The sequence below is a fragment of the Cyprinus carpio genome, chromosome A2, assembly GCF_018340385.1.
Source record: "Cyprinus carpio isolate SPL01 chromosome A2, ASM1834038v1, whole genome shotgun sequence".
Lineage (NCBI taxonomy): Eukaryota > Metazoa > Chordata > Actinopteri > Cypriniformes > Cyprinidae > Cyprinus > Cyprinus carpio.
Window position 1 is genome coordinate 24935826 of NC_056573.1, and position 26232 is coordinate 24962057.

The window sequence follows — 26232 nt, forward strand, 5'->3', positions numbered from 1 at the left end:
GAGTTGGTGTTAGTATATATTAAATATGGATTGGGATAAATGTATTATAAAAAAAAAAAAAAAATAATAATAAAAAAAAAAAACTTAAAATAAGACTCTATGCATCAGCCCTGATAGTATCTCTTTTTGAAAACACCTGCTTAATAAAATGACTCTACAGAAGCACTGATATAACTAGTTGTTGCTGGTTATTGGTTTTGATCTTTTTCTAGTTGTACAGTAATTAATCATAACATATATATGTGAACATCTGAAATGTGTCTGTGTTGTTGGTGACGCTGCACTTGTTATTGATCATCACATGACACTAGTTTATTCACTGCGTTTTATTTTTCGCGCAACCAAACTTGGTGCGCTCCGAAGGAATCTGCTATTTCGTTTTCGCCTCTAATTGGATTAGCTTGCTGTCAGTCACTCTTAGTACCGCCCCCTGTAATGGCAGCAGGGTTGTATCTACAGTAAATAATCGATGAGGAAGATCGTCTTTCTGTACTGTATGTCTTCATTTACATCTATTTATCACTATTTACATATGTTTATCAAACATACATATATTTATACGGACGATAGTTTGACGTTCTGGCAGAAATATGACTAAAGCGCTAAACGCTAAAGTTTAGCAGATGGCTACTTAGTCTCATTTTAATATTTAAATATATTAAAAATATTATTTATAATTTTAGTCTGTAATCATGGTGACCATGATATATATATATATATATATTTTTTTTTAAAGAACTGTGAATTCTGGCCAGTGAATTTCCCTACGTTTAAAAACAAAAGTAAAACACTGTACATCAAGATTAGATCAGTAACTATTCTTTTATTTTTATTTTTTTTATTTTTATTTGTTTAATGATACAAATAAATTCAGAATTAAAATAATAAAAAATGTGGGATGTTTTGTTTTGTCACATTGTTATATCATCATAAACTGTTTGAGGTGCACTGTTTTATTGTCGTCTTTATTATTTTAGTACCACCCCTTTTTCTTTTCCCTTTGGTTTTACAGGCATAATGCTGACTTTATGAACCATCCACACTAACAGATTCAGCCTACCATGAGTACAGTGGGAGAAAATCAGCTGCAGAGAATAATCAGAGATTTGCATGGTAAAATCACACACTCAATGTGAAGTTTTGCATGTGTGAACAATCACGTGAACTGAGTCTCTTTGACACTATGATTGGACAATAACTTTTTTAAAAAATTTTGTAGCTTTTTCAAGAGACACAGCAAAATTTCCCTACATACTCTGTATTCTCTGTTACCACAACACATGAAATATAATCATAGCTAAGTGTTCAGCAAGCATGTTATTGCTTGGCATGTACAGTGCTACCTTTTAATCATTATTGATGAAGTTCAATTCGTGTTGCTCTACACACTATTTTCACGATTGTCTTTTGCAATTAATTGCGCAAAGTCCCGCGGTCAGGGAAAACTTAAACTTGTAATTTTCCAGACCTGAATAAGTCATTGAAATCTTAAGATGTTATTGAAATTTGGAGAATTGTTGTGCTTTGCTTTAAAATGTTCACGCAACCTCTTATGAAATCAACGAGGCGAGTTGTTTTAAAGGAGATTAAGCAAATCACTTCACATTTTCACTCTGTATTCTGCTAAAACTCAACTGTTTATGCAGATGCAGTTTCTGAGTTGAGCAAAGAACATTATGATTCTGGAGAGCCCATCACCGATGACAGCTCCAGCCTTCACAAGTTCTGTTATAAACTGGAGTACCTTCTGCAGGTACGGCACGGTCTTTAAGGTCTTTATCTTTTAAAGGGTTAGTTCACCCAAAAATGCAAATGATGTCATTAATGACTCACCCTCATGTCGTTCTAAACCCGTAAGACCTCCGATCATCTTCAGAACACAGTTTAAGATATTTTAGATTAAGTCCGAGAGCTTTCTGTCCCTCCATTGAAAATGTATGTACAGTATACTGTTCATGTCCGGAAAGGTAATAAAAACATCATCAAAGTAGTCCATGTGACATCAGAGGGTCCGTTAGAATTTATTGAAGCATCGAAAATACATTTTGGTCCAAAAATAACAAAAATTACGACTTTATTCAGCATTGTCTTATCTCCTGGGTCTGTTGTGAACGCGACGGTTTTGACTGTTGATGTACGATGCTGCTGACGTGTTATCTTTGTTATTGGGCGCACCAGAGAACACGTCAGCAGCGTCGTACGTTAACAGTCACAGCCGTCGCGCTCACAACAGACCCAGAAGAGAAGACAATGCTGAATAAAGTCGTAATTTTTGTTATTTTTGGAGCAAAATGTATTTTCAATGCTTCAATAAATTCTAACGGACCCTCTGATGTCACATGGACTACTTTGATGATGTTTTTTTTTACCTTTCTGGACATGAACAGTATACTGTACATACATTTTCAATGGAGGGTCAGAAAGCTCTCGGACTAAATCTAAAATATCTTAAATTGTGTTCCGAAGATGAACGGAGGTCTTACGGGTTTGGAACGACATGAGGGTGAGTCCTTTATGACATAATTTTATTTTTTCGGTGAACTAACCCTTTAATGCTTGAGTTTTCTTTGTTCATCAGGAACTCTGTCTTGAAGTTACTGTATATGTAGCCCAGCGTGGAATCTGCAACTACAGAATTCGGCAGAAATTTCCACAAAATTAAGACAATGTTCTATTCATCCTTGCCTTTTGTTTCTTCACTGATTTCATTAAAATATTATCTATCAATAATAGTGCAGTATTTAGTGCAAATTTGACCATAATTTAATAAGGGTCCGATTATTTGGGGGAGAAAAGATTACTCATTTATTCATTTGCTACACTTATTGTGAGCCAGGGGACATAATTAATTTCATTATTATTATTATTATTTTTAATAATTGGTTAAGTACATATTCATTTCATTTTAATCTTAATTTGACGTTTAATTTGACTTAAGTTTTATTTTAGTACTATTTATATGCTGTTATAGTATTCATTAATATTTTGAATAAACTTTTTTATGTTTTAATTTTAAATTTTAGTTTAAGTTTTAGAAACTTTAATATGTGCATGTAATTTTATCATATAGCTTTAATTCAGTTTTATTTCATTTTTAGTTTTAGTAATTTTACTACTTTATTTATTTCATTTAGTTGTCAAAGCAACATCTCCAGTTTTCTGTTTCAGAGTTTTTCATGTTATATTTGTATTTATTTGTATTTCAGCTATATTTCAGTTACCAAAAATAGTTATAGTACAACTGCAATATATATCAATTCTGTAGAATTTTGCCAACAATCAGTAAAAAGAAATGTGGAAAAAGTTTCTGGTGGAGCTACTGTAGTTGTAACTTTACAAAAAGTAGAATATCCTGTGAAATTCACTTGTTACTACTGAACTAGTTTCTTGTTGTTTGACATAAAAATGATGGTGACCTGGATGACTGGGCATCTCCACATTCATATTTAATTAAACGTCATGTTAAGAGTGATTGCATTGAGATTAACCTGCGTGTCCGCTGTGTCCAGTTTGACCAGAAAGAGAGGACCACATTTCTGGGCAGCAGGAAAGACTACTGGGACTATTTCTGTGACTGCTTGGCCAAGATTAAAGGAGCTAATGACGGCATTCGCTTTGTCAAATCAATCCCCGAGGTAATCCACCGCACGAGCCCAAAACTCTCTTCAGCCGGTGTGTGTTTTGCTCCAGCCTGCCTTCTCACTTCTCTTTCACACTTTCATGTTTGTTGGCGTTCTGACATTTTTTACATCCGTTTTTTATTTGCACCTCTCTGGAGGGTTCGAGGCAGGAAACAGTGACATTCAGCTTCAGGTTGATCATGTGATATACAGTATAGGTATTCGACTAGCAGTAGTGACTCACACAAAGATTTTTAAAAACTTGGAAAACTTTCTTTCACTACATTCCAAAGTGTAATGTCATACTCTTTACTGCACTACATTTCATAAATAAAAGTTGTTGTTTGTTTTGTCTTTAATACTTAAGAACATTAAAAATGTAGCCCTTTCTGGTATTCAAGTAAATCTGAATTACTTTTACTTAAGTAAAGTTTTCAAAAGAAAAACACTCTTCAAGGCAGGAAACAGTGGCATTCAGCTTCAGGTTGATCATGTGATATACAGTATAGGTATTCGACTAGCAGTAGTGACTCACACAAAGATTATTATAAAGTTCACAGACAAAAGAATTGTACATTATACACACAGGCATGCTATTTCTTTACCAAGGCAGGTGGTTTTTACTGCTGTTTGCTATGACGTGAATAACTATTAACATTGCTCATAATGTGGGAGACGAACCACTGTTCTAAAATATAAAAAAAAATATAAACTAAAGTATTAAATATTACTACTAAGCTTAAGTATTAAACTTTAAATATCACATTTTTTTTTTAGCATGCATCTCATCCCACACCATTTGTGCCACTGACATAGTACTAACAGAGGCGGACAGTAGTGAAGTGTTTTTACTTTACTCAAGTAAATTAAAAAAGTATCCGTAGTTTTTTTCTTTGGAAAACTTTTTTCACTACATTCCAAAGCGTAATGTCATACTCTTTACTGCACTACATTTCATAAATAAAAGTTGTTGTTTGTTTTGTCTTTTATACTTAAGAACATTAAAAATGTAGCACTTTCTGGTATTCAAGTAAATCTTTGAATTACTTTTACTTGAGTAAAAGTAAGAAAATAATAGATTTCTAATGAAATTAAGTTTTCAGTGATATTTAATATGAAATAAAGTGCAGTAAAAAGTACAATATTATGTTTTGGAATGTTGTGAAGTAAAGTTTTCAAAAGAAAAACACTCTTCAAGGCAGGAAACAGTGGCATTCAGCTTCAGGTTGGTCATGTGATATACAGTATAGGTATTCGACTAGCAGTAGTGACTCACACAAAGATTATTATAAAGTTCACAGAAAAAAGAATTGTACATTATACACACAGGCATGCTATTTCTTTACCAAGGCAGGTGGTTTTTACTGCTGTTTGCTATGACGTGAATAACTATTAACATTGCTCATAATGTGGGAGACGAACCACTGTTCTAAAATATAAAAAATTTTTATAAACTAAAGTATTAAATATTACTACTAAGCTTAAGTATTAAACTTTAAATATCACATTTTTTTTTAGCATGCATCTCATCCCACACCATTTGTGCCACTGACATAGTACTAACAGAGGCGGACAGTAGTGAAGTATTTTTACTTTACTCAAGTAAATTAAAAAAGTATCTGTAGTTTTTTTCTTTGGAAAACTTTCTTTCACTACATTCCAAAGCGTAATGTCATACTCTTTACTGCACTACATTTCATAAATAAAAGCTGTTGATTGTTTTGTCTTTAATACTTAAGAACATTAAAACATTTCTGGTATTCAAGTAAATCTTTGAATTACTTTTACTTGAGTAAAAGTAAGAAAGTAATAGATTTCTAATGAAATTAAGTATTCAGTGATATTTAATATGAAATATAGTGCAGTAAAAAGTACAATATTATGTTTTGGAATGTTGTGAAGTAAAGTTTTCTAAAGAAAAACTCTGATAAAGTACTTTTAAAGCAGAGTAAAAATACTTCACTACTGTCCGCCTCTAAATTGTGTAGTTTATTGAAAACCAAGAAGACTTGGTTTTTCTCATAAAAGGAGGGACCTGAGCCTTATTTTAGGACCAGAATATCATAGAGGAGAGCTGTTTTGACTTCTTTTTGGATCTTAGTCAGTAAGAAACCACCTGAACCACCCTAAAAACCACCTAGCCATCACCCACAACATGCAGATTTTTTTTTTTTTGACTCACCTATATAGATTAAAGGGGGATCATTTTCTTTGTGTACTGCTCCCAACACAATCAGTTTTAGACATTAACTGGTATTACTCACAGATTATAATTGAATTCATTATTAGGGCATCCTTTTTTCCTCATTTAAAGAACAACTGTTAATGCATACAAAAATTCTTCAGAATTCATTTGTCACTGAAATGCAGCTTTTTGTGAGTCTCGAATCCAGAACAAATCCAGAACAAATCTAGAAATCCAGCGTTCAGCAGTAGTGTAACATTTCCACCTGGTGTCCTTATGCTCTTTGGTCACCCACTGCAATCCTCTGTCTGCTGTCCCACAGACAGAAGACATCGTTTGTGTTTAGATTGGCTTATTACATACTACTTTTTAAGCATGCACTGTATACAACACTAGGTACAGTGTTCAAATTTAGTGTATACATGGAATGCAGAAATGTCCTATTATTGCATTTGCCAAAATGTGCAGATTAAAACCAGATCACACCGCACTGAATACTGTATCCCACTATGTAGTTCATTCAGCTTGACCTTTCATTTCCGCTGTGCCAAATCAACAGAACAGAATCAAAATCTTTTTCTTGATTCATTATTTGCTCGGACTGACTGCCAAAATTTTGATGTTTCTTATACCAAAAAGGAACACAAGTGCAAAATAATGAATTTTATATTTTAAAAGTGTACTATAATGTAGTGATGTATATGTTCAAGCAGATAACCTGCACATTGACCTTTGAACCAAGTTACTGCTTCCTTTCAAAATGCAAAAAAACGATTGTCAGTTGTTGTTAGCACTGTTATTATGTTCACGTGTGCATTGTTATTGTTATTCAACCTGTCATCTCGTTCCATTACCATAAGAATCTTATGGGATTTTCGGATGTGATCAACAAAATGAGAAGATTTTGTGTTGTGGTCAGACTGAAACTTGTGTAATTTGTACAAAGTTATCCAGAACATATTTCATGCTCAGGTCTCATTTCAAAACAAACATTTATTCTTTATTGAATGCAAGGCCTTTGTGTTTACCCTGTGTGATTTAGTTGAAGACGTCGTTAGGGAAAGGACGGGCTTTCATCCGCTACTGTCTGGTGCACCAAAGGCTGGCAGACACTCTTCAGCAATGTCTTATGAACTACAAAACCACATGGTAATGTATTCAACAAAAATGTAAACATCTTAATGGGAACTTGTACTTGTACAGGATGATTGATGCATTGCTCCAAATGCATGCTTTGTTAACCCTCTGAAGTCGATTAACACGTATACGCATTATGAGGCATTTTCTCCTGATAACCCCGAAAAGAACTTAAATTACACTTTCAGTTTTGATCGTACAGATAAGAGCAATACATTAATCGAATCTGTAAAGGGTCTACTTTTTTTGTATACAGACATAATAACAACAAAACTTTGTGCATTTATAAAATAAAGATAACAAACAAGGAGTGCTGTCTGCAGCCTTTGTCTGCGGTGATCTTCAGTTACAAACGCGTCATTAAAATGAACTGTAACTCAGTGAATACTCAACAAAGAGACATGAGAGATATATCTATAGAAAGCCTGACATGTCTACTTTTAAACTAAACAAGTGCTGCCGAAAACAAATATTCTGTGATAAAGTAATCCATATGAAAACAATGCGATGCCCGTTTTTCACGTCTCCCTTCATTATCTTATAATGCGACCACGCCCCCGCACCGAGAGCGCTTTTGAGATTCAAATGTTTCACTGAAGCGCGCGGCTTGAATACACCCACACAACAGAAGTTTCAATAACAATATACAATACTATACCATTCAAAAGCTTGATGTAAATAATATAAATGTAACAAATAAATGTAACTGTAACAAATGTAACAAACAATGCTGTTCTTTCAATTTATCCCCCTCCCCAAAAAACCTGAAAAAATATTCTCAGCTCATTTCAACATTAATAATAATAATAATAATAATAATAATAATAATAATAATAATAATAATAATAACAGTAAATGTTTTTTTTTTTTTTGTAGAAAATCAGATTGTTAAAAGGATTTCTGAAGGATTGTGTGACTGGAGTAATGATGCTAAAAATTCAGCTTTGAAAGTCAGCTTTGATTGTTCCTAATAAACTGTTTAACTGCACTCACAAGTGAATATTAAATTATGTTGTTGGATAATTAAATATATTCTACATAAACTACAAACATAAAATTATATACATTTATTTTGTCCTCACATTCTTTCTTGTAACTCATCCCTCTCAGTGACACAGCTGACTGAATGGCTCATTATGCAGCTCATTATGCAGGCCTTTGTCTTCTCAGGTGTGAATTCATGATAGTTGACGCCTACTCGCATATGACTTTTACCAACAAAAAAAATTTAGAAAATTGTGTCTTAGAAAATTTAAATCAATATATTGTTTTCTGTGAGTGAGTAAACAAGATGATTTTCACATCATTTAGAAAGAAAAATTCTAGGCTACAAGCTCCAGTTCTCAAAAGTCCTGGGAACCAATGTTCTGTATGTATTTTATTGCCTTATTGATTTAACATTTTTAGTTTTTCACTAACCACACATAACATTTTTTTTTTCTCAAAAACACAATCATGTACATACATGCTGCTCACCTATTATTATAGCCTAGTTTGTGCTGATTACAGTGAGATTAGACTTTAGCCATTTAGATATTTATAAGAAACTGAAAAAAGCACAAATGTCAGGGCATGACAAAACTTCTCCAGGCCCCAAAAATACCCTTAGACTCCAGAGGGTTAAAGTACAAAAATCATCTGTATTTCCAGTAAATGTCTAGTAAAATGTGTATTATTTGACATGAACTAAAAATTAACATGAGAAGTAGTAATGATGATAGAATGTAGAAGTATGACATTCTAGTATAAAAAATAGCAGTAGTACATCAGGTGACCCAGGTTACTAAAAGCAAACAAAAACCATAAAAAACTTTAGTTACTTACAATAAACGTTAAATAAAATAAAATATAACAAATCACAAACATTTTTAATTTCAGCTAGTTGCCATGGCAACATTTCTCATTTTGATGTTCCAAAACAAATAAAACTGAAATCAAAAAATTTATAAAAACTATGTAGTCATATTCTAAAAAGCAGAACAAAACTAATAAAAATGACATAAACAAAATTATTAAAACATTAACTAAAATGAACATGAAAATAGAAAACTGCAAACTAATAAAAATATGAATAAAAACTATGATAGTATCTCCATTATAGTAAAATAACACTGATGTGATGCACGTATGCATCAGACTTATAATCAAACATGTAAACAACCATTTTGGTGGAAAGCGCGAACCACATTTGGCTTTAAAGTGTGGTTGAAAATTCACACGAAAACAAATGCTTGCATGAAAAGAGATGCATGCTCTGCTACCCGTCTTTTGAAGATGTCAGCAAATTATTTTACAGTAAATTGCAAATAATTAATTTTAATAGTAATTAGTATTTGTTTTGTTTTTGCACATGACACAACATAGTAATTTGAATAGAGAATGTTAATGCATTAGTGCAAAGCTGCTCTTTATTTAACAGACCTAAAAAAGTTTATTCAAAACAAACTCATTCACACATTAATATCTCTTCCTTAACCCGCTTTCACTTCTCTGAAACAAGAAACTTCTGATCTCAAAGTAGCATAAATACATGCAATGTCAGCTATTTTGTATACTTTATTAATACTGAAAACACAGTTTTCCAAATTTCAGTGTTTTTTATGTTACAAAACGAAAAGCTAAATTTGTAGAAATGCACAGGGTGTAACATCTCTGAGAAACAAGCAACTCCAGTCTTGTTTATGAGTGGTAATGATTTTTGTTTGTCATTCACAGTGAGTGGTATTATGAACGCAGTCCCTTCCTGAAGTCCCATCTGAACACTGATATCATCAACCACCTGTATGAACTCAATGAGGTCCAGTTTGATGTAGCATTCCGAGGTCACGACCTTGACTCTGACTGGCCCACTTTTGCAAGGTAATTCATGAGGATTCAACACATGCATATCACAATAGTAAAGTCCCTATTTCAACACATTTAGACTGTAAGAAATTACATGATTTTTATGTGCATTTCACACATACAGAAAGACTCTGGGATCAGCTGTCTCACCCGCCCATGCGTGGAAACCACCCAGCCGCTGCTCAAGTGTCAACAGTCTGGTTAGTAGTTACTCACAGGTTTTGTAACATTGGAAACACCATAGACTTTAGAAACATCAATGTAATCACTTTTGATCATATCCTCATAATCTCTGATTTTGTTATGTGCTTTTTAAGTATTTATATTTCGCATAAATTACTTTCATCTCAATTCAGTTGCAAAGGCAACATTTTTAATTCTCATTTAAGATCTTTATATTTAAGTTTTTTGACATTTTATTTTATTTATTTGATTTCAGTTACTGGAAAACAATTATTTTTTTTAAGTTGTACTTTAGTTAACAGTAACAACACTGGTCAGAGGTGGAAAGAGTACAAAAATATTCTACTCAAGTAAAAGTACCATTACATTAATGAAATTTTACTTAAGTACAAGTAAAAGTACCAGTCTAAAAATCTACTCAAGTAAAAGTAAAAAGTAGCTCATTTAAAATTTTCAGAACTCAGAGTAAAAGTTACTTAGTTACATTTTAACAGTGGGAGGGAGGCAAAAATGGGACATGCCAAGGGTGTCAAACTCAGTTCCTGGAGGGCCACAGTTCTGCACAGTTCAGATATAACCATATTTAAACACACCTGATCCAGCTAATCTAATCACTTAGGCTTATTTGAAAACTACATGATACTGTGCTGGAGCAGGGTTGGAACTAAACTCTGCAGGAACTGAGTTTGACACCCCTGGGATAGGCCTGTTAATTTCAAACCAGTTGTTTTTAATTAAAGGAATCAGTTATTTAGAATAATAAGATATTTGGGCTGTTACCAGGCAAATCAGTATCAACAAACTCATCTTTTCAATGCAGAGGAAATGCAGAAGCTTCATCAGAAGTGGCATTTAGATGTATTTACACAATGTTTAATGCAGGACAAGAATGCATTTAACCTGCAGTTACACATGCATGAATAATGTTTTGATATACAAGACATATAATGTTGAATACTCATTTGAAATGATAAGAAATTAGTTATTTAAAAAAATCAAAAGATACTTTAGATTTGATTTTAAATTGGGTTGTATGTGTCAGCAAGTCACTGTTAATAAGTGAGTCATTGCGACTGAACCAAATCATTTAAACGATTGATTCATTCAGGAACGAAACACTGTCATGTTGCTCAGAGACAAAACTGTGCTATGATGGCTGTGTTTGGAATTATTTTTTTTATTGTAGAAATAGAGCAAAAACAGGCAATATGGTGTCTAAAACACAAGTCTCTTAATTAACTTGTTTACTGACCTGTTGAAAATATATATATATATATATATATATATATATATATATATATACTCATGATAATTTTTGGAGGAAAAGACGGCATTCTTTGTGTGATTTTGATTTACTATATGAAATGATATAAATATGTAAATTTTCTGTCCCTACTGTATATCTTCAATTTTGTGATCATTCTAAATGCATTTCTACAGACTGAATCACACAGTGAAATAACGCACTATAAATGCGCGTGCACATCATTAAAACAATTATGATATTATCGCAGGCGATATATATCGCACACTCCGCACCACTGTCTTTTTAAAATGTCAAAGCTTCATTTTAACCACCAATGCAACGATGCAGTTATTAAGCTTACCTCTACATGCTTACGAAGGGTTGATGTCTTGTCGAGATTTTATAAGCTGCTTGGTCTCCCTTGGCAAGCACAGCTTACACTGCACAATAAAGCATAAATATGGCCAGGGGTCCACTTCATTTCCTTCGAGTTCAACTTCAGAATATGAAGGGGTATTGTTTTCAGCGGTGTCTGCACCACTAACGCCTGTTTTGTCCGTCTGCATCTTTCTTGTGATTTTAGCGCCAGTTTGCTCTCCTGCCCATTATTTACTGCAGTAGTTTACAGGGAGCGATTTATTTATTTATTTTTTTTTACTCACTCAGTAATTAATGTATTTTAAAATGTAGCGAAGTACAATACTTAAAACAAAATATACTTAAGTAAAAGTAAAATTACAGATTTTAAAAATTACTTTAAAAAGTAGAAGTACACAAAAAAGCTACTCAATTACAGTAACGCGAGTAAATGTAATTCGTTACTTTCCACCTCTGACACCGGTGCATAGTCACAATATGTGTCTGTCAGTAGTTAAAAAAAGGAAAAGAAATAAAGGCACTTACTATAAAATGTTACAGCTATTATGTTATAAACTCAGTACTTTTAAAAAGTATTTATTCTTATTATGTAAATTACATTACATAAAAGATGCCATTCTGAACGCTTTTAATTTTAAATTGATTTGTGTCTAGTTAGTTTGTACCACCAATTTAATTTTGGATTTAATACCACAATACCAATATTTTGATATCTCTCAGTATCAACAAAAGACCAGTGTGAGTGAATGCATTTTGTTTTCTTTTTTGGTTTAGATTTTGTTTTCCTAATGCAATGCAATCATATAGTCACTTTTGATTCATTTTGACCTTTTTTTTCTCTCATGCAGCAAGCTCAGGAGTTTCTTCCAGGCCAAGATTTCGGCTCCAGTCAGCTAGGTGATCTGGGGGAATTAGGTGAGTTGTCCGGTAGTGCTTCTGAGGACCTGCGCATTGAGCTTGACCAGTCAGAGTTAAAACAACAAGAGCTCCAAGAGAAGATCCAGCAACTCACCAGTGAAGCAGCTGATCTGAGGGCCGTGGTCAAAGACCAACAGGAACAACTCTTGGCTAAAGGTCCTAATCAAGAGAAAGAAGTAGAGCAGCAGATGGTAAAAGCTGTTAGAGAGTGCACAGATCGCCTCCATACCACCACACAGGGGCTGGAGGCTCTACGGACATCAGAACGCAACCTAGAAGCCAAACTGAGCATTGCAGAGAACAGGAACATGGAGTTGGTGACAAAGCTCGACGGAGCTCTGAGTGAAAAAGGACAGCAGGCCGCCAACTACTGCGACTCGGCCTGGAAGATCCAAGAGCTCCTGACCAAGCTAAAGGAGGCAGAGGAAGAAAGGATTGAGGGTAAACGAGAAAGCGAAGACCGGGCAAGACTAGCTGAGAGACTTGCCCGGGAGCTGAAGCTTCAGGAGGAGAAACTTAAGGAGATGGAAGGCAAGCTGGACACATGTAGAGTGTCTGCCGACAAAGAACAAACAACTGCAATGCAGCAGGCTGATGAGCTGCAGATGACCATCAATCGCCTTCAGGGAGCACTATCTCTGAAGGAGCGGGAAACGGGGAACCTACGGACTCAGCTGCAGGACGTACAGAGAGCACTGGAGGCCAAGGATGGTCAATTGGAGGAGCACAAGAAAAGGATAGAAGAGGAGCTACAACACAAAAGTGTACTTGAGGAACAACTGAATGGAAAGATGACAGAGTTGTCCACCGTTTCCCAGAAGATCCGGCAACTGGAGAATCTCAACCAGCGGTTGACTGTGGAGAGTCAGTGCTTCCAAACGCAAGCCAAGACACTGGAAGAGTACAAGAACCAGTGCACAAGTTTAATGGAGATCAATGGCAAGCTGATCCAGACTGTGAAAAGAAATGAGGAGAGCGGCAAGGAGTTGGTGCAAACCAAGAATGCCCTAGAGAGGAAACTGATTGCCACACAGGCCTCTGAGAGGCAACTGAGAACCAGATTGGAGTTGGCTGGACTGACAGTGGAGAACCAAAATCTTGAGGAGTGCATCCAGAATGGCCAGATGAACAGTGAGGAAACTGAGATTGAACAACTTGGGGAGAAGAGTATATCTAGGCTGGAAGAATTAAATGAGAGTGCTGCAGTTCCACAGGAGAACAAGACGACAACTTCTAGACACCTACAAGAGGCCAGTGAATCCTCAAGAGCTGATAATGGAGAATCCACTTCTAGGTTGGCTCTGGCTGAGGCCCAACTTGAGCTCAACATGAAGGAGGTTTCCAGACTCCAGGAGGAAGTCATGGACCTCCGGGCGCAGCTTTTAATGAGCTCAGAGGAGAGGATGAAGATCCAGGCTCTTCAAGAAGTGATGGAATCATCCAGAGAGGATCTCCAGGCTCAGACGGAGCAACTAAAGTCCCAGGTTGAAGAGCTAAACCGTAGGCATGTGGAGGAACTGCTTCGTTGTCGGGAAAGAGAGGACACTCTCGTAAAGGAGAGGGATATGGAGGCTCAGGTGCGGGCAGAAATCCAAATAAACCTGACTGAAATGAGGGAAGAGCTTCACGAGTTGAAGAAGCAGAACAGCACGCTTGCGCTTGAGAACAGAGAGGCTCATGAGGCCTTACCACACAGGGCCAACACTGAGACAGCCGAGCTTGGGGTTCACGTTTGCATGCTGATGGGGCAGAACCAGGAGGCTCAGTTAAGATGGGAAGAGCTTTCTAACAAATTGCAGGAGCTACCGATGGAGGCGCAGGAGGAGGTGGAAACTCCAAGTGATACGATGGAGGCTTTGAGAAAAGATAATGCAAGACTCCAAGAGCAGCTAAAGCAGACTGATGGACTCCCAGAAGCCATGCAGAAGTTGCAGGAGAGGCTTGAACAGATGGAAGAGGAAGCCAAAAGCGTCCAAGAGATACGACAGAGAGAAGTGGACACACTGAAGTCCCAGTTGAGCGATGAGGCTGCGCACCATCAAAATCTGGTGCAGGTAATTAAAGTAAAAATTCTCATAGATGTTGGTTTTGTTCTGTTTTGTTCAGGCTGTTTATAATGTCTTTCTGAAAGTCTGAATGGGGAACTGGATGCATTACGGAAGAGGCTGGACAACGAAGTTGAGAAAGTCTCAAGTCTTGAGTCCAAAGTTTTGGAGCTTGAGGTTGGTATCTTGGTCGTATTATCTTTCACATTACTTGCTGTTTCATTACCTAGGATAAACAATAAATGCAAGCCTGTGAATGAATAAAATCTATTCTACATGAATGGACTGAATAGTTTGTTATAATTTTGGTAACTTACTTTTAGGGGCCATTCATGCAGAACATGTTTTCGTGTTCCACCGCACTGCTTTTTAATTGTTTTTCTATGTAAATATGATATTGACATTGTTCTATATCAAGTATTTAGCATGTTGGAGGTTGAGGTGGCTAAATATTCCCAACCCTAAATATTCAGATTAGAAGTCTTTTAAATGCAAGGAAAATCAACAAGGTTTTGCATCCATGTGTTTTTGTGCTTAAAATCTGCCAACAGCGATTACAGTCAGATGATCGAAAAGAAAAATGCCCTCATTGGTGAATCTGAAACTATAATAAATCAGAAAGAGGAACAGATAAAAAACCTCAGAGTGGACTTAACAAGGTAAGAGATTCCTGTACTGCTTTTGAGGTAGTCAATACATTAAAATATATATTTAAAAAAACTAGCATATAAGATGGCCGGATTCTTGTTTTTTTGTCAGAGCTGAGGAGGAACTGGCTCTTGCAAAGCAGTCCTGTAATGAACTGGGTGTGAACTTAAGCAGAAGTGTGATGGAGAAGCAAGCCATTGAAATGAAGTTGTCTGCTGAGATAGATGACCTTTATCGTACCAAAAAGAATCTGGAGGAGAGGCTCATTGAGCTCATAAGGTGACTTATGTACAGTAGTTATTTACCATATTTTTTATCTTATCTTATTATTTATCTAACACATCAGAATATATGTTCCATACAACCCAAGAAATGCATTTGAAAATTCCTTTACTGTATCTGCTGAATTATTGCAAGCTGTTCTTCATAGAACTCTGGCACCCCCTGTAGGGACAAAGATGCTTTGTGGCAGAAGTCTGATGCACTGGAGTTTGAACAGAAACAGAGGGCTGAGGAACAGACAGACAGAGACGTCACATACTGTCTGAGCTGCCGCAACCAATTCAGCTGGATGTTGCACAAACATAGCTGCAGGTCAGGTGTAAAACTTTAAGAGGAAATGGCATTTTTAGCAAATGGCGTTCTTATGGCTTTCAGTGGCTAGATGCATTGAAATACAATTTTGGCGAATTGAGACCTTTTTTTACCCTAGAAATTGCCAGTGAAAGTTAATTCTGTCCAAGCTGTGTTTGACACAGAATGTCACAGTTTCTTATATATACACAGTATACAAGTCCATGATAAGAGTGTCCTCTGACTTTGTAGTTGCTATTGTAAACCTTCAGTATACTTGTACACCCCTTACTTGCTCTGATTGGTAAATCATCCAAGTTGTTTTTAACTACAAAATATTTTCATGTAACATAATATTTACAAAAATTTGTAATATAATGTTTTAGAAATAATTACCATTTTTGTTCAAATTACACTTTTTTAATTGTTGTTGTATGTAGTCATTAAAGCATAATAATTGTCATTGTATCAAAAATATGTAACTACACTATCCAAAAGTTTGGGGATTTTTGAAAGAAGTCTCTTATACTCACTAAGGCTGCATTTATTTAGTCAGAAATACAGTAAATACTGTTATATTGTGAAAAATTATTACAGCTTGAAATAACTATTTTCTATTTTATACTCTTTTTAAAATGTAATTTATTCCTGGGATGTAAAGCTGAGTTTTCAGCAGCATTACTTCAGTCTTCAGCGTCACATGATCCTTCAGAAATCATTCTAATATGCTGATTTGCTGCTCAAGAAACACTTCTTATTATTATCAGTGTTGAAAACAGTTGTGCTGCATTGTATTTTTGTGGAAACTGTGCTGTTTTCTTTTTTGGGATTCTTTGATGAATAGAAAGTTCAAAATAATAGCTTTTGTATTTTCTATATTTTTTAACAGGTCGTGTGGGCGCTCGTTCTGTTACTACTGCCTCAGTCATGAGACAAGTTTCCACCAGGGCGGCGGCAGTGTGCGCTGTTGTAAGGACTGCTTCAGTCAGCGCCGTCCTGGACATGCAGATCTGGGTAGTCCTGTACGTTCAGCCCACAGCCCGATATCAAGCCCTACACGAACCAGCACACCTGGTGTCCCAGGTAAGATGGTATAGAAGGCAAAACAAACATGCTTTGTAACCATTAAGGAGTTTTTTTTTATGTGATTTAATATGGACTGTGCATTGATTGTAAATGCCTTCAATGTAAAAGTAAAATCTGATCTTTCTTCAGACAACGGGTTGTAATTCTGTGTGTAATATGAATGTTGTCCTCACAGGGGCACTGAAGTCCCCTCCACAAGATGACACAGCATATGACATCATCACAGAAGAGGAAGTGAACTGTGTCCATGACAGCGACTCATTGTACTACACCACTGTGCTGCCCTCAGAAACACAACAGCTGTGAGACACACACACACACACACACACACACACACACACACACACACACACACACACACACACACACACACACACACACACACACACACACACACACACACTGTCTTGTTAGCCCAGATTATCTGCACTAAACACAATGCATTGAATTTGTGCAAAATTACATTTGCTCCTGCTGAGCTGAACTCAGTTTCATTATTGGATTTATTTCATTCATCAGAGCAAATTTGACAGGAACACATGGTGCCTGCCAGTGCATCTTAATTTACTACTAAGTAAACATGATAGTGAAACTTGCTGGCTTTGTTCTAGTTTCGATTTATCACTTGCTACGATGTGTGCTATTTTTTTAGATTGTGTTTAGATAAGTTTATGAGAGGAAATGACCTGTAAGTGCATGTACTATATGTCTGCAGAAGCAGCAGTGACATCACCAGCACAGAAGATTCAGATGAACTGATTGACTCAGTTCAGGACGCTGAGATTTGTCTGCTGAAATCTGGAGAGATAATGTGAGTCAGATACACAATGCTTATGATGGGTCCTGATTCTGTTTTGATCTTTGCACAATTATTGTTATTATATATTATTATTAAAATTATTAGTATTGGTGCAAAATAAATAAATCTAGTGTTTTCATTCATTCCCATGACAGTGAGTGAGACACATCACACATATTCATATATACACTCATGTACTCATAATAATGATAATACTAATTATTATTAGTAGTAGTATTAATGTTGCTGTTGTTGTGGCAAAAAAACCATCTAGTATTGCAATATTTTATCATTCTGTGCATGAAAAACAAAATGCTCTTGATGGATCCTGATGTGCTTATGATTTTTGCTAGATTATTGTTATTATAATCATAAGTATTAGTATTATTATTGCTGCAAAATATATTAAAATCTGGTATTACAATATTTATAAATTCCCATGACCATTAGTCAGACACGCAACGCTCATGATGGAACCTGATGGCCTAAAGAGTTTTGTGTAATTATTGTTATTATTTGTAATAATAAAAATAATAATTATTGTTCTAGCAATAAAATAAAATAAATCTAGAATGGCAGTATTTATTCATTTCCATGACCAGCATTGTGTTTTGTTTCACAGGCTGTCTGTGCCGTTCAGTGTGGAGGATGTGGTTCAGTTTGGCGATAAGTCCAGAGAACTCTTCATCAGGTCCAGCTGTTACAGTGTCCTTCTCATAACCGCTGCACATCCGGGTCTTACGATCAGCTGGGTCTTCTCTTCTGAACCCAAGAGCATCGCCTTCAGCGTGGTGTACAGAGAGAACCTAGATACGCCTCTAGAACAAGCCAAGGTAACATACGCATGACATGTGGTGCTGTCACGCTTAACAGCTTTTGCCATAAATTCATCAGCATTTCTCAGTTTATTGGTCCATGTGCCAACTGAACCCCACTATTAAAATGCTTGGAAATGAACTCAGTTTATTGGTCCATGCGCCAGAGTGCCAGCTTATGTCATACTGCTGCTGTCCAGCCAATTTAAATCCGCTTGGATTTAAATTGATTATGTTAGCTCTCTATTTGTAGTATTCTAATCAGAAATGTAGCTTGTTTATGTTTCAACTATGCATATTTATATAAATTAATGTCTTTTATTTTATACTTTAAATAACACATCATGTGAAATAACCATTTTTTGATTGCGGTTAGTTTACAGTTATCATGCTGCTTAATTTACTGCCCATGATTATATCAAACCTTCCTAGAATTTAGTTATTTCAGTGTTAGATGTGGTAATACAATACTTATATTCCTCCAAATGCATTTTTCAAAAGATAAATAATGTGAGTTTTATATACTTTATTAATTCACTTAAATTCATCTGATTGCATTTTTCCGCAGCATAAATGGCTGCCCACTGCTCCGGGTGTGTGTTCACAGTGTGTGTGTGTTCACTGCTCTGTGTGTGTGCACTTCGGATGGGTTAAATGCAGAGCACAAATTCTGAGTATGGGTCACCATACTTGGCTGAATGTCACGTCACTTTCACTTTCACTTTTTTAAATGTTTATCATTATATTAAAACATTATTTTAGGTATATCCAAACAAGCTACATGAAATATATCAAACTATACTGCTGGTCAAAAGTTTGTCAGATTTTATGAAATTAAAAGAAATTAATATTTTTATTCAGCAATAATGCATTAAATTGATCAAAAGTGAAGTCATTCATAATGTTTCAAATAAATGTTCTTTTGAACTTTATATTTCTAACTTTCTAAATTTCTACACTATAAAAGAACCCTGAAAATATTAAGCAGCACTGTTTTCAACATTGATAAATCATGCCAGATTGATTTCTGAAGGATCATGTGACACTGAAGACTGGAGTAATGATGCTGAAAATTCATCACAGGAATAAATTACATTTTTAAATATATTCAAATAGAAAAAACACTTACTTTAAATTGTAATTATATTTCACAATTTCACTTTTTTTCTTTCTTTTTTTATCAAAAAGGCTGCATTTATTCAAGGTTAAAGGTTCCTTTTTCTGTCATTTCATGTTTAACACATGAAACAAAATTTGTATGAACTTCTTTTCATGTGTGAAACATGAAATGACAATAAAGAACCTTGAACTTTGAACCTTGAAATGAATGTAGCCTTTGCTATATAACCTGTCAACGTGTTTAAAAGATGGTGATGATGTCTGGAAAGCCTTAGTGTAATAACGAATGGATCCTCAAACCTGGCTCTTCTTTTTCAGGTTCTGATCCCTCTGACGAGATGTAACTCGCATAAGGAAACAATTCAGGGTCAGTTGAAGGTCAGAAACCCTGGAGAATATACTCTTATATTTGACAACTCCTTCTCCAGGTTCGTATTGAGATCAGTTACTTCCTCCAGCAGATCTTCTGTCGTTCTCTCTTAAACTCTGTTCATGTTTTATTGTTCTTCCTGTTTGTAGGTTCCTCTCAAAGAAAGTCCAGTACAAACTGAATATAGAGAAGCCAGAGGTCTGTAGTGGAAGTGATTGTTCTACATAGGAAAACAAATCATACACAATTCTGTCTGTGCCAGGTTATGGGACTGCTTGTCCAGGAATATGGCTGTTTATCAAGCCAAACTTATAATGCTGCTTATAATTGTGTGGTGAATCTCACAAAACTGAAAAAATCCCACAATCAAATGAAAGAAATGGGAAATTATACTTCGTAATGAAATAAAATACATTTTAGGACACATTATTTTTTCCCTTGAATCCCCTGTCCATGCAAAAATCAAATTTTTGTTACTGAAAAATGTAAAAATATATAAAAAAACAACAACAAAACATTCAGATGCATTAGATGAATGGGAGAAATGTGTGTAATTGTCATGAAAATTAATGTCAAAATGCAAAAAAAACAAAAAAGTCTAAATGCTCCCAAGCTTAATTTTTCTTTATACAAAATAAAGATTTCTTATTTTTGTTCATTTGAATTTGGGGTGAAATACGACCTGGACACATTGTGAGATTCACCCTCTATGTAATTCAAAAGCCACATTCCTCTTATGAATGATTGCTCTTCATTCATAAGCTTTTATGAATGATTTTAACTCCCTCTTGGCAAACTCTAATAGCCAGAATGGTACAATAACTCTGACATACTTATCAAGGGAATGGACAGCAAAAAAAAAAAAAAAACTCAATGAAGGAAATCCCCCCTGAAATTTGGCATGTTCAGTAGTAAAACAGATGAAAATAGTTGGTTCTTATAACAGATTATGCACTACAGAAGAGCTTTATTACTGTGTTTTGAAATGAAATTAGTGATATAGAAATGAAGGAGATGCTTACAGGTGCATCTCAGTAAATTAGAATGTCATGGAAAAGTTCATTTATTTCAGTAATTCAACTCAAATTGTGAAACTTGTGTATTAAATTCATTGCATGACATTCTAATTTATTGAGATGCACCTGTATATGTCCGATTACTCACATACAGAGACATCAGTCTGTTTCTTTAACATTTTTTTTTTATTCCATCTACCTAATATCCATGTAAGTGTAACAGATGCTAAAAATTCAGGACTTTTAAACTGATATAAATGGATAGTAATTATATATATTTACAGTACTTATAAGATTGCATAGTGTATCTCTCATAATATGGGCATCGTAGGTCTTTTTCAAAGCTTTATAAGTCAACTATGACTTCTGTGCAGACATATAATCTGTATTCTGAAGGGACGACTGCAGAGTAATAAGAGGAAACTCCATTTCCTGGCCATCTTGTTTATTTTCAACCAAAAAAATGCATTTTCATTTGGCTGACGCCAGGGAAAAATTTATAAGCAATAAGTCAGTGACTGTGTTTTTTGCATAAATGAGATTGGTGGTGCAGTAACAGATAACTCCAGCCTGAAGGTGGACATTGTAAATGACACTTTTTGTAATGGCTGAATTTTAATAATAAGCTTTAATTCTTCACTGTTGCACTTTCTGAATGTGTTTCCGAGGCTGTTGATAGCACTTGATCAGAGTACTGTAAGCATATCAGATTGACTAGCAGTATTTTTTTATGTGCAGTTACTGTAAAGAGCTGTGATATAACAGTAATGTTATATTACAGCTAGTTTGAAATGGAGCTGAATTAAAACTACTTGGTGGCGTGACTCTACTTTGAACCCCCCCCCCCCCACCGGACTGTATATCTATAAATGTTACATACATACTTGTTACTTACATAAATACATATAGACATATATTTCCATTTAGCCATGTTGTGTCATTGAGCTACTTTTATTGTTTTTATTAATATTTTGAATTAGTTTTTACTGTTATGTTTTCTGTTTTTATTTTAATTTGAGGTGGGTTTAGTACATTTGTAGTTTTGTCTTTTTTAAAATAAGTTTTAATATCATTTTTATTTTCTTATTTTATTTTTTCATTTAATTTATTAATATTTTTCATTTTTAAAGTTTTAAAATAGATAAATGTTTTGGAGTTTATCTGAAATAAATAAGCTTTATATACTGTATATATACACATACATACATACATACATATATATACACACACACTCACCGGCCACTATATTAGGTACACCTATTCAATTGCTTGGTAACACAAATTGCTAATCAGCCAATCACATGGCAGCAACTAGTTAAACTGAAGTTCAAACCGAGCATCAGAATGGGGAAGAAAGGGGATTTAAGTGACTTTGAATGTGGAATGGTTGTTGGTGCCAGACGGGCTGGTCTGAATATTTCAAAAATTGCTGATCTACTGGGATTTTCAAGCTCTAGGGTTTACAGAGAATGGTCGGATAAAGAGAAAATATCCAGTGAGCGGCAGTTGTGTGGACGAAAATGCCTTTTTGATGTCAGATGTCAGAGGAGAATGGGCAGACTGGTTACAGATGATAAAAAAAGCAACTCATTACAACCAAGGAATGCAGAATACCATCTCTGAACGCACAACACATCGAACCCTGAAGCAGATGGGCTACAGCAGCAGAAGACCACACCGGGTGCCACTCCTGTTGGCTAAGAACAGGAAACGGAGGCTACAGTTCACACAGGCTCACCAAAATTGGGCAATAGAAGATTGGAAAAACATTGCCTGGTCTGATGAGTCTCGATTTCTGATGCAACATTCAGATGGTAGGGTCAGAATTTGGCATAAAGAACATGAAAGCATCCTGCCTTGTCTCAATGGTTCAGGCTGCTGGTGGTGGTGTAATGGTGTTGGGGATATTTTCTTACCACACTTTGGGCCCCAAAGTATCAATTGAGCATCGTTTAAATGCCACAGACTACCTGAGTATTGTTGCTGACCACATCCATCCCTTTATGACTACAGTGTACCCATCTTCTGATGGCTACTTCCAGCAGGATAATGCACCATGTCACAAAGCTCAGATCATCTCAGACTGGTTTCTTGAACATGACTATGGGTTCACTTTACTCAAATGGCCTCCACAGTCACCAGATCTCAATCCAATAGAGCAGCTTTGGGATGTGGCGGAACGGGAGATTCACATCATGGATGTGCAGCCGACAAATCTGCAGCAACTGCGTGATGCTATCATGTCAATATGGACCAAAATCTCTGAGGAATTTTTCCAACACCTTGTTGAATCTATGCCACAAAGAATTAAGGCAATTCTGAAGGCAAAAGGGGGTCCAACCTGGTACTAGCCAGGTGTACCTATAAAGTGCCCAGTGAGTGTATATAAACATTTTATTTTTGAATAAAAGAATGTTTTATGGTTTTAGTTAACTGTTAAGTGTTTCATCTAATATTTACATTTTTTTTCTTTAAACTTTATTTTAATGAACAAAAATAAAATAATTAAGTTGTAATTTTAGTTCACATTAACAATGCTCATTATGTGTAATACTTGTAGAACAAAACACTGAAGTCACAGACCACCAGCACCCCTTAACCGCTCTCATGGCATTGCCATCTGCTCCAGGAACTGTGATGAGCTCAGTCTCTATGCATGTGTCCACTAAGGATATTGATTATTCCCTGCCAGGGCTGCATGCAGTCATGCTCAGATGCCGGTTGCCCGTGGTTACGGCTTCGCTGCAGAGGGCGAGCGCCGCTGAGATCACTGCGAAGTCCATCTGAGCACAGTGTGTTTTTGCTGCAGAGTCCAGACCGTTTCCCAAGGTTAATGAACCCATTGTAAATCAGATCACATCCTGTGACTGGCCTGAAATGATCAGAGATTTACACACATACAGGGAGAGCGAGAGAGAGAGAAAGAGAGAGAACTGGGGGAGGGGGTGTACAAAAATGTGAGTTGAATATCAAATCCTAGATCACACACATATACACCCACCAGCCTGCAATTACATATTCAGGGTTCGGGGAAACAGATGTGATTATTTAAGAAATTACCTTTAAAAAAACACATTGGTTTTTCAACAAGAAATCTGAATTAGTGGCAGTGTTCATAATGAATGTCTGCCATACCACTATTCCTGTGGTATTTAGTAGCTTATGTATATTACACATCCCAGCTGGCATTTCAACATTTATTCACAGGTAAATGACTGTGGAACTTTGTTTTAGTTTTGCAAATTATCTATTTTTTATTGTTTCTAGAGCTGGTTTGAAAGTACTGATTTCTTGGTTTTAATCGATTCCCATTTTGATAAACCAAAATCGATCCTTTACTTTATGCTGTTTTTAGTTCACTTAACATTATTTGTAGCATGCATCCCATCCAATTAATCACAATATGCTTTGTATTTTGTTACTTTTGATTTAAAACAAAATCTCTGCTTTCAAATTCTATTTTATTACAAAGTTCAAATGGTTTGGCACTCTAAACTAAGCCGGATGCTAGCCGCATTATCGAATTGCTTCGACATCGGAATCAAATCACAAGCTTATGAATCAAAATAACCATATTCAGACCAAGCTGTTTCCATATTTTTCATAGTAATCTTCGTAAAATTTCAATGTTAATTCTTAAGTCTTCTGTTAACTTTCATACAAGCATTTGTCATTAAATTTATTTTAGCATTTCACACTTCAAACTACTTTTCAGGATCGGTCAGGTCTGGGATACCGGGATACTAATGTTCTGTATGCATGCACAGACAACCAGATGACTTACAACATTTACTAAAATGTGCATTTGCTAAAAATGACCGTTTCCCACAATGCAATGCATGTCATTTATTCAATGGTTCCTGAATGGAATACTAACATACTGCACATTATGAATACTATAGCCTACATTTAGTAGTATGCAATGTTGTCACGTGATCTCCATCAAAATCTTGAAAATAAATACATCTGATGTGCATTTTTATTTTCATTTTGAGTAAAATCTGGCAGTCCATTCAAATAATGAGACAAGAAAGATTTACACCAGAGCAGAATGCATTATGGGATATAGTACAGAACTGCAGAAATCATATACTTCAGCAGTATGCTATTTCAAGTTAGCTAATGTGTTCCCAGTCATATTCGTCTTACATTCAGTGTGTTAAGGAAGTGGACGTGATTCTTGTGCACTCTTGTTGGCTGATTGAAGTGGCTCAGTCAGGTGCTATAAATCCTTGCTCGCTCTCCTCGCGCGCGTCCACGGCTCTGAAATATAAATAACACTATATCTTACATGTGAAGGATTTATTGTTTGTTTTTTAAAGTATTTTGGGGTTAATACAAGTCAGCTCTAGCAAAACCCATATACATTTTATAACTGCATGGAACGAGTGTTGTTTTGAACCCTGAATGTTCCTCGAAAATTGTTTCCTGCAGTTCCTGTGACGCATGAACATGACGCAAAATGCAGAACATATGTTTAATGTGCGATTTATGAGAGTGGTTTTGGCGAAGGACATTCTCTGGGTCTAAACTGAACCGTTTTATTAGTAAGGAGGCTGTCGCTGATGTGCTGCATGCGTGTTTATGAGCACTAGGTGGCAGTCTCAGATTCACATCATTTACTGCTAAAATCACACCCATGAACGGCACTGATTTGAGTTATTATATCTGATTCTTGGAACTGCATTCATAAAAAGTCAAACGCTGACGAAGCATGACTTGAAAGACAATACATTGCCAATTTATCTCTGAAAAGCTGACTAAGAAAACAGATACAAACTGTCTAAGTATAAAACAATAGAATCTTTTCCCCCTATTTTAGATTAGATTAGATTAGATTAGATTAGATTCAACTTTATTGTCATTGCACATGTAAGGTACAAGGCAACGAAATGCAGTTAGCATCTAACCAGAAGTGCAATAAGCAGTAAGTACAGAATATACGAGGTCTACAATATGTTACAAATGTACAATAAATATACAGATAAGGCAGTATAATGGACATAATTTACAGATTTTTAAATACTATCAGCATGATATACAGATAGGTGTGCTATGAACATACTATACAGATGGATTATGTAAAAGTGTATGTACACTATAAGCAGAAACTATGAACATATGAACATCATTTACACTAGTGCAATGGAAAATATTTCAGTATGCAAATGGATTACTCGGTATTCTGGATGAACAGTAATAACAAGTTTACTGTTTTTTGCTTGTTTTAAATAAATAAATAAATCAGAA

The 26232-nt window shown here is 35.4% G+C and overlaps 1 protein-coding gene across 2 annotated transcripts; it reads left to right on the plus strand.

Moving 5' to 3' along the window:
• Window positions 1–413: 413 nt before the first annotated feature.
• LOC109083243 (FYVE and coiled-coil domain-containing protein 1-like) lies at window positions 414–21908 on the plus strand. Of its 2 annotated transcripts, XM_042712171.1 has the most exons (18): window positions 414–494; window positions 1013–1113; window positions 1647–1753; window positions 3510–3635; window positions 6848–6954; window positions 9658–9801; window positions 9911–9986; window positions 12442–14565; window positions 14641–14733; window positions 15097–15215; window positions 15316–15483; window positions 15655–15798; window positions 16667–16860; window positions 17039–17165; window positions 17579–17674; window positions 18285–18495; window positions 19915–20024; window positions 20116–21908. In XM_042712171.1, exons 2-18 carry the CDS (start codon window positions 1062–1064, stop codon window positions 20192–20194), a joined length of 4077 nt encoding a protein of 1358 aa, XP_042568105.1. In that variant the 5' UTR covers window positions 414–494; window positions 1013–1061; the 3' UTR covers window positions 20195–21908. The 2 variants fall into 2 exon arrangements, with proteins under 2 accessions (XP_042568105.1, XP_042568112.1); XM_042712178.1 differs by lacking the exon at window positions 6848–6954 and having other exon boundaries at window positions 435–494.
• The last annotated feature ends 4324 nt before the right edge of the window (window positions 21909–26232 follow it).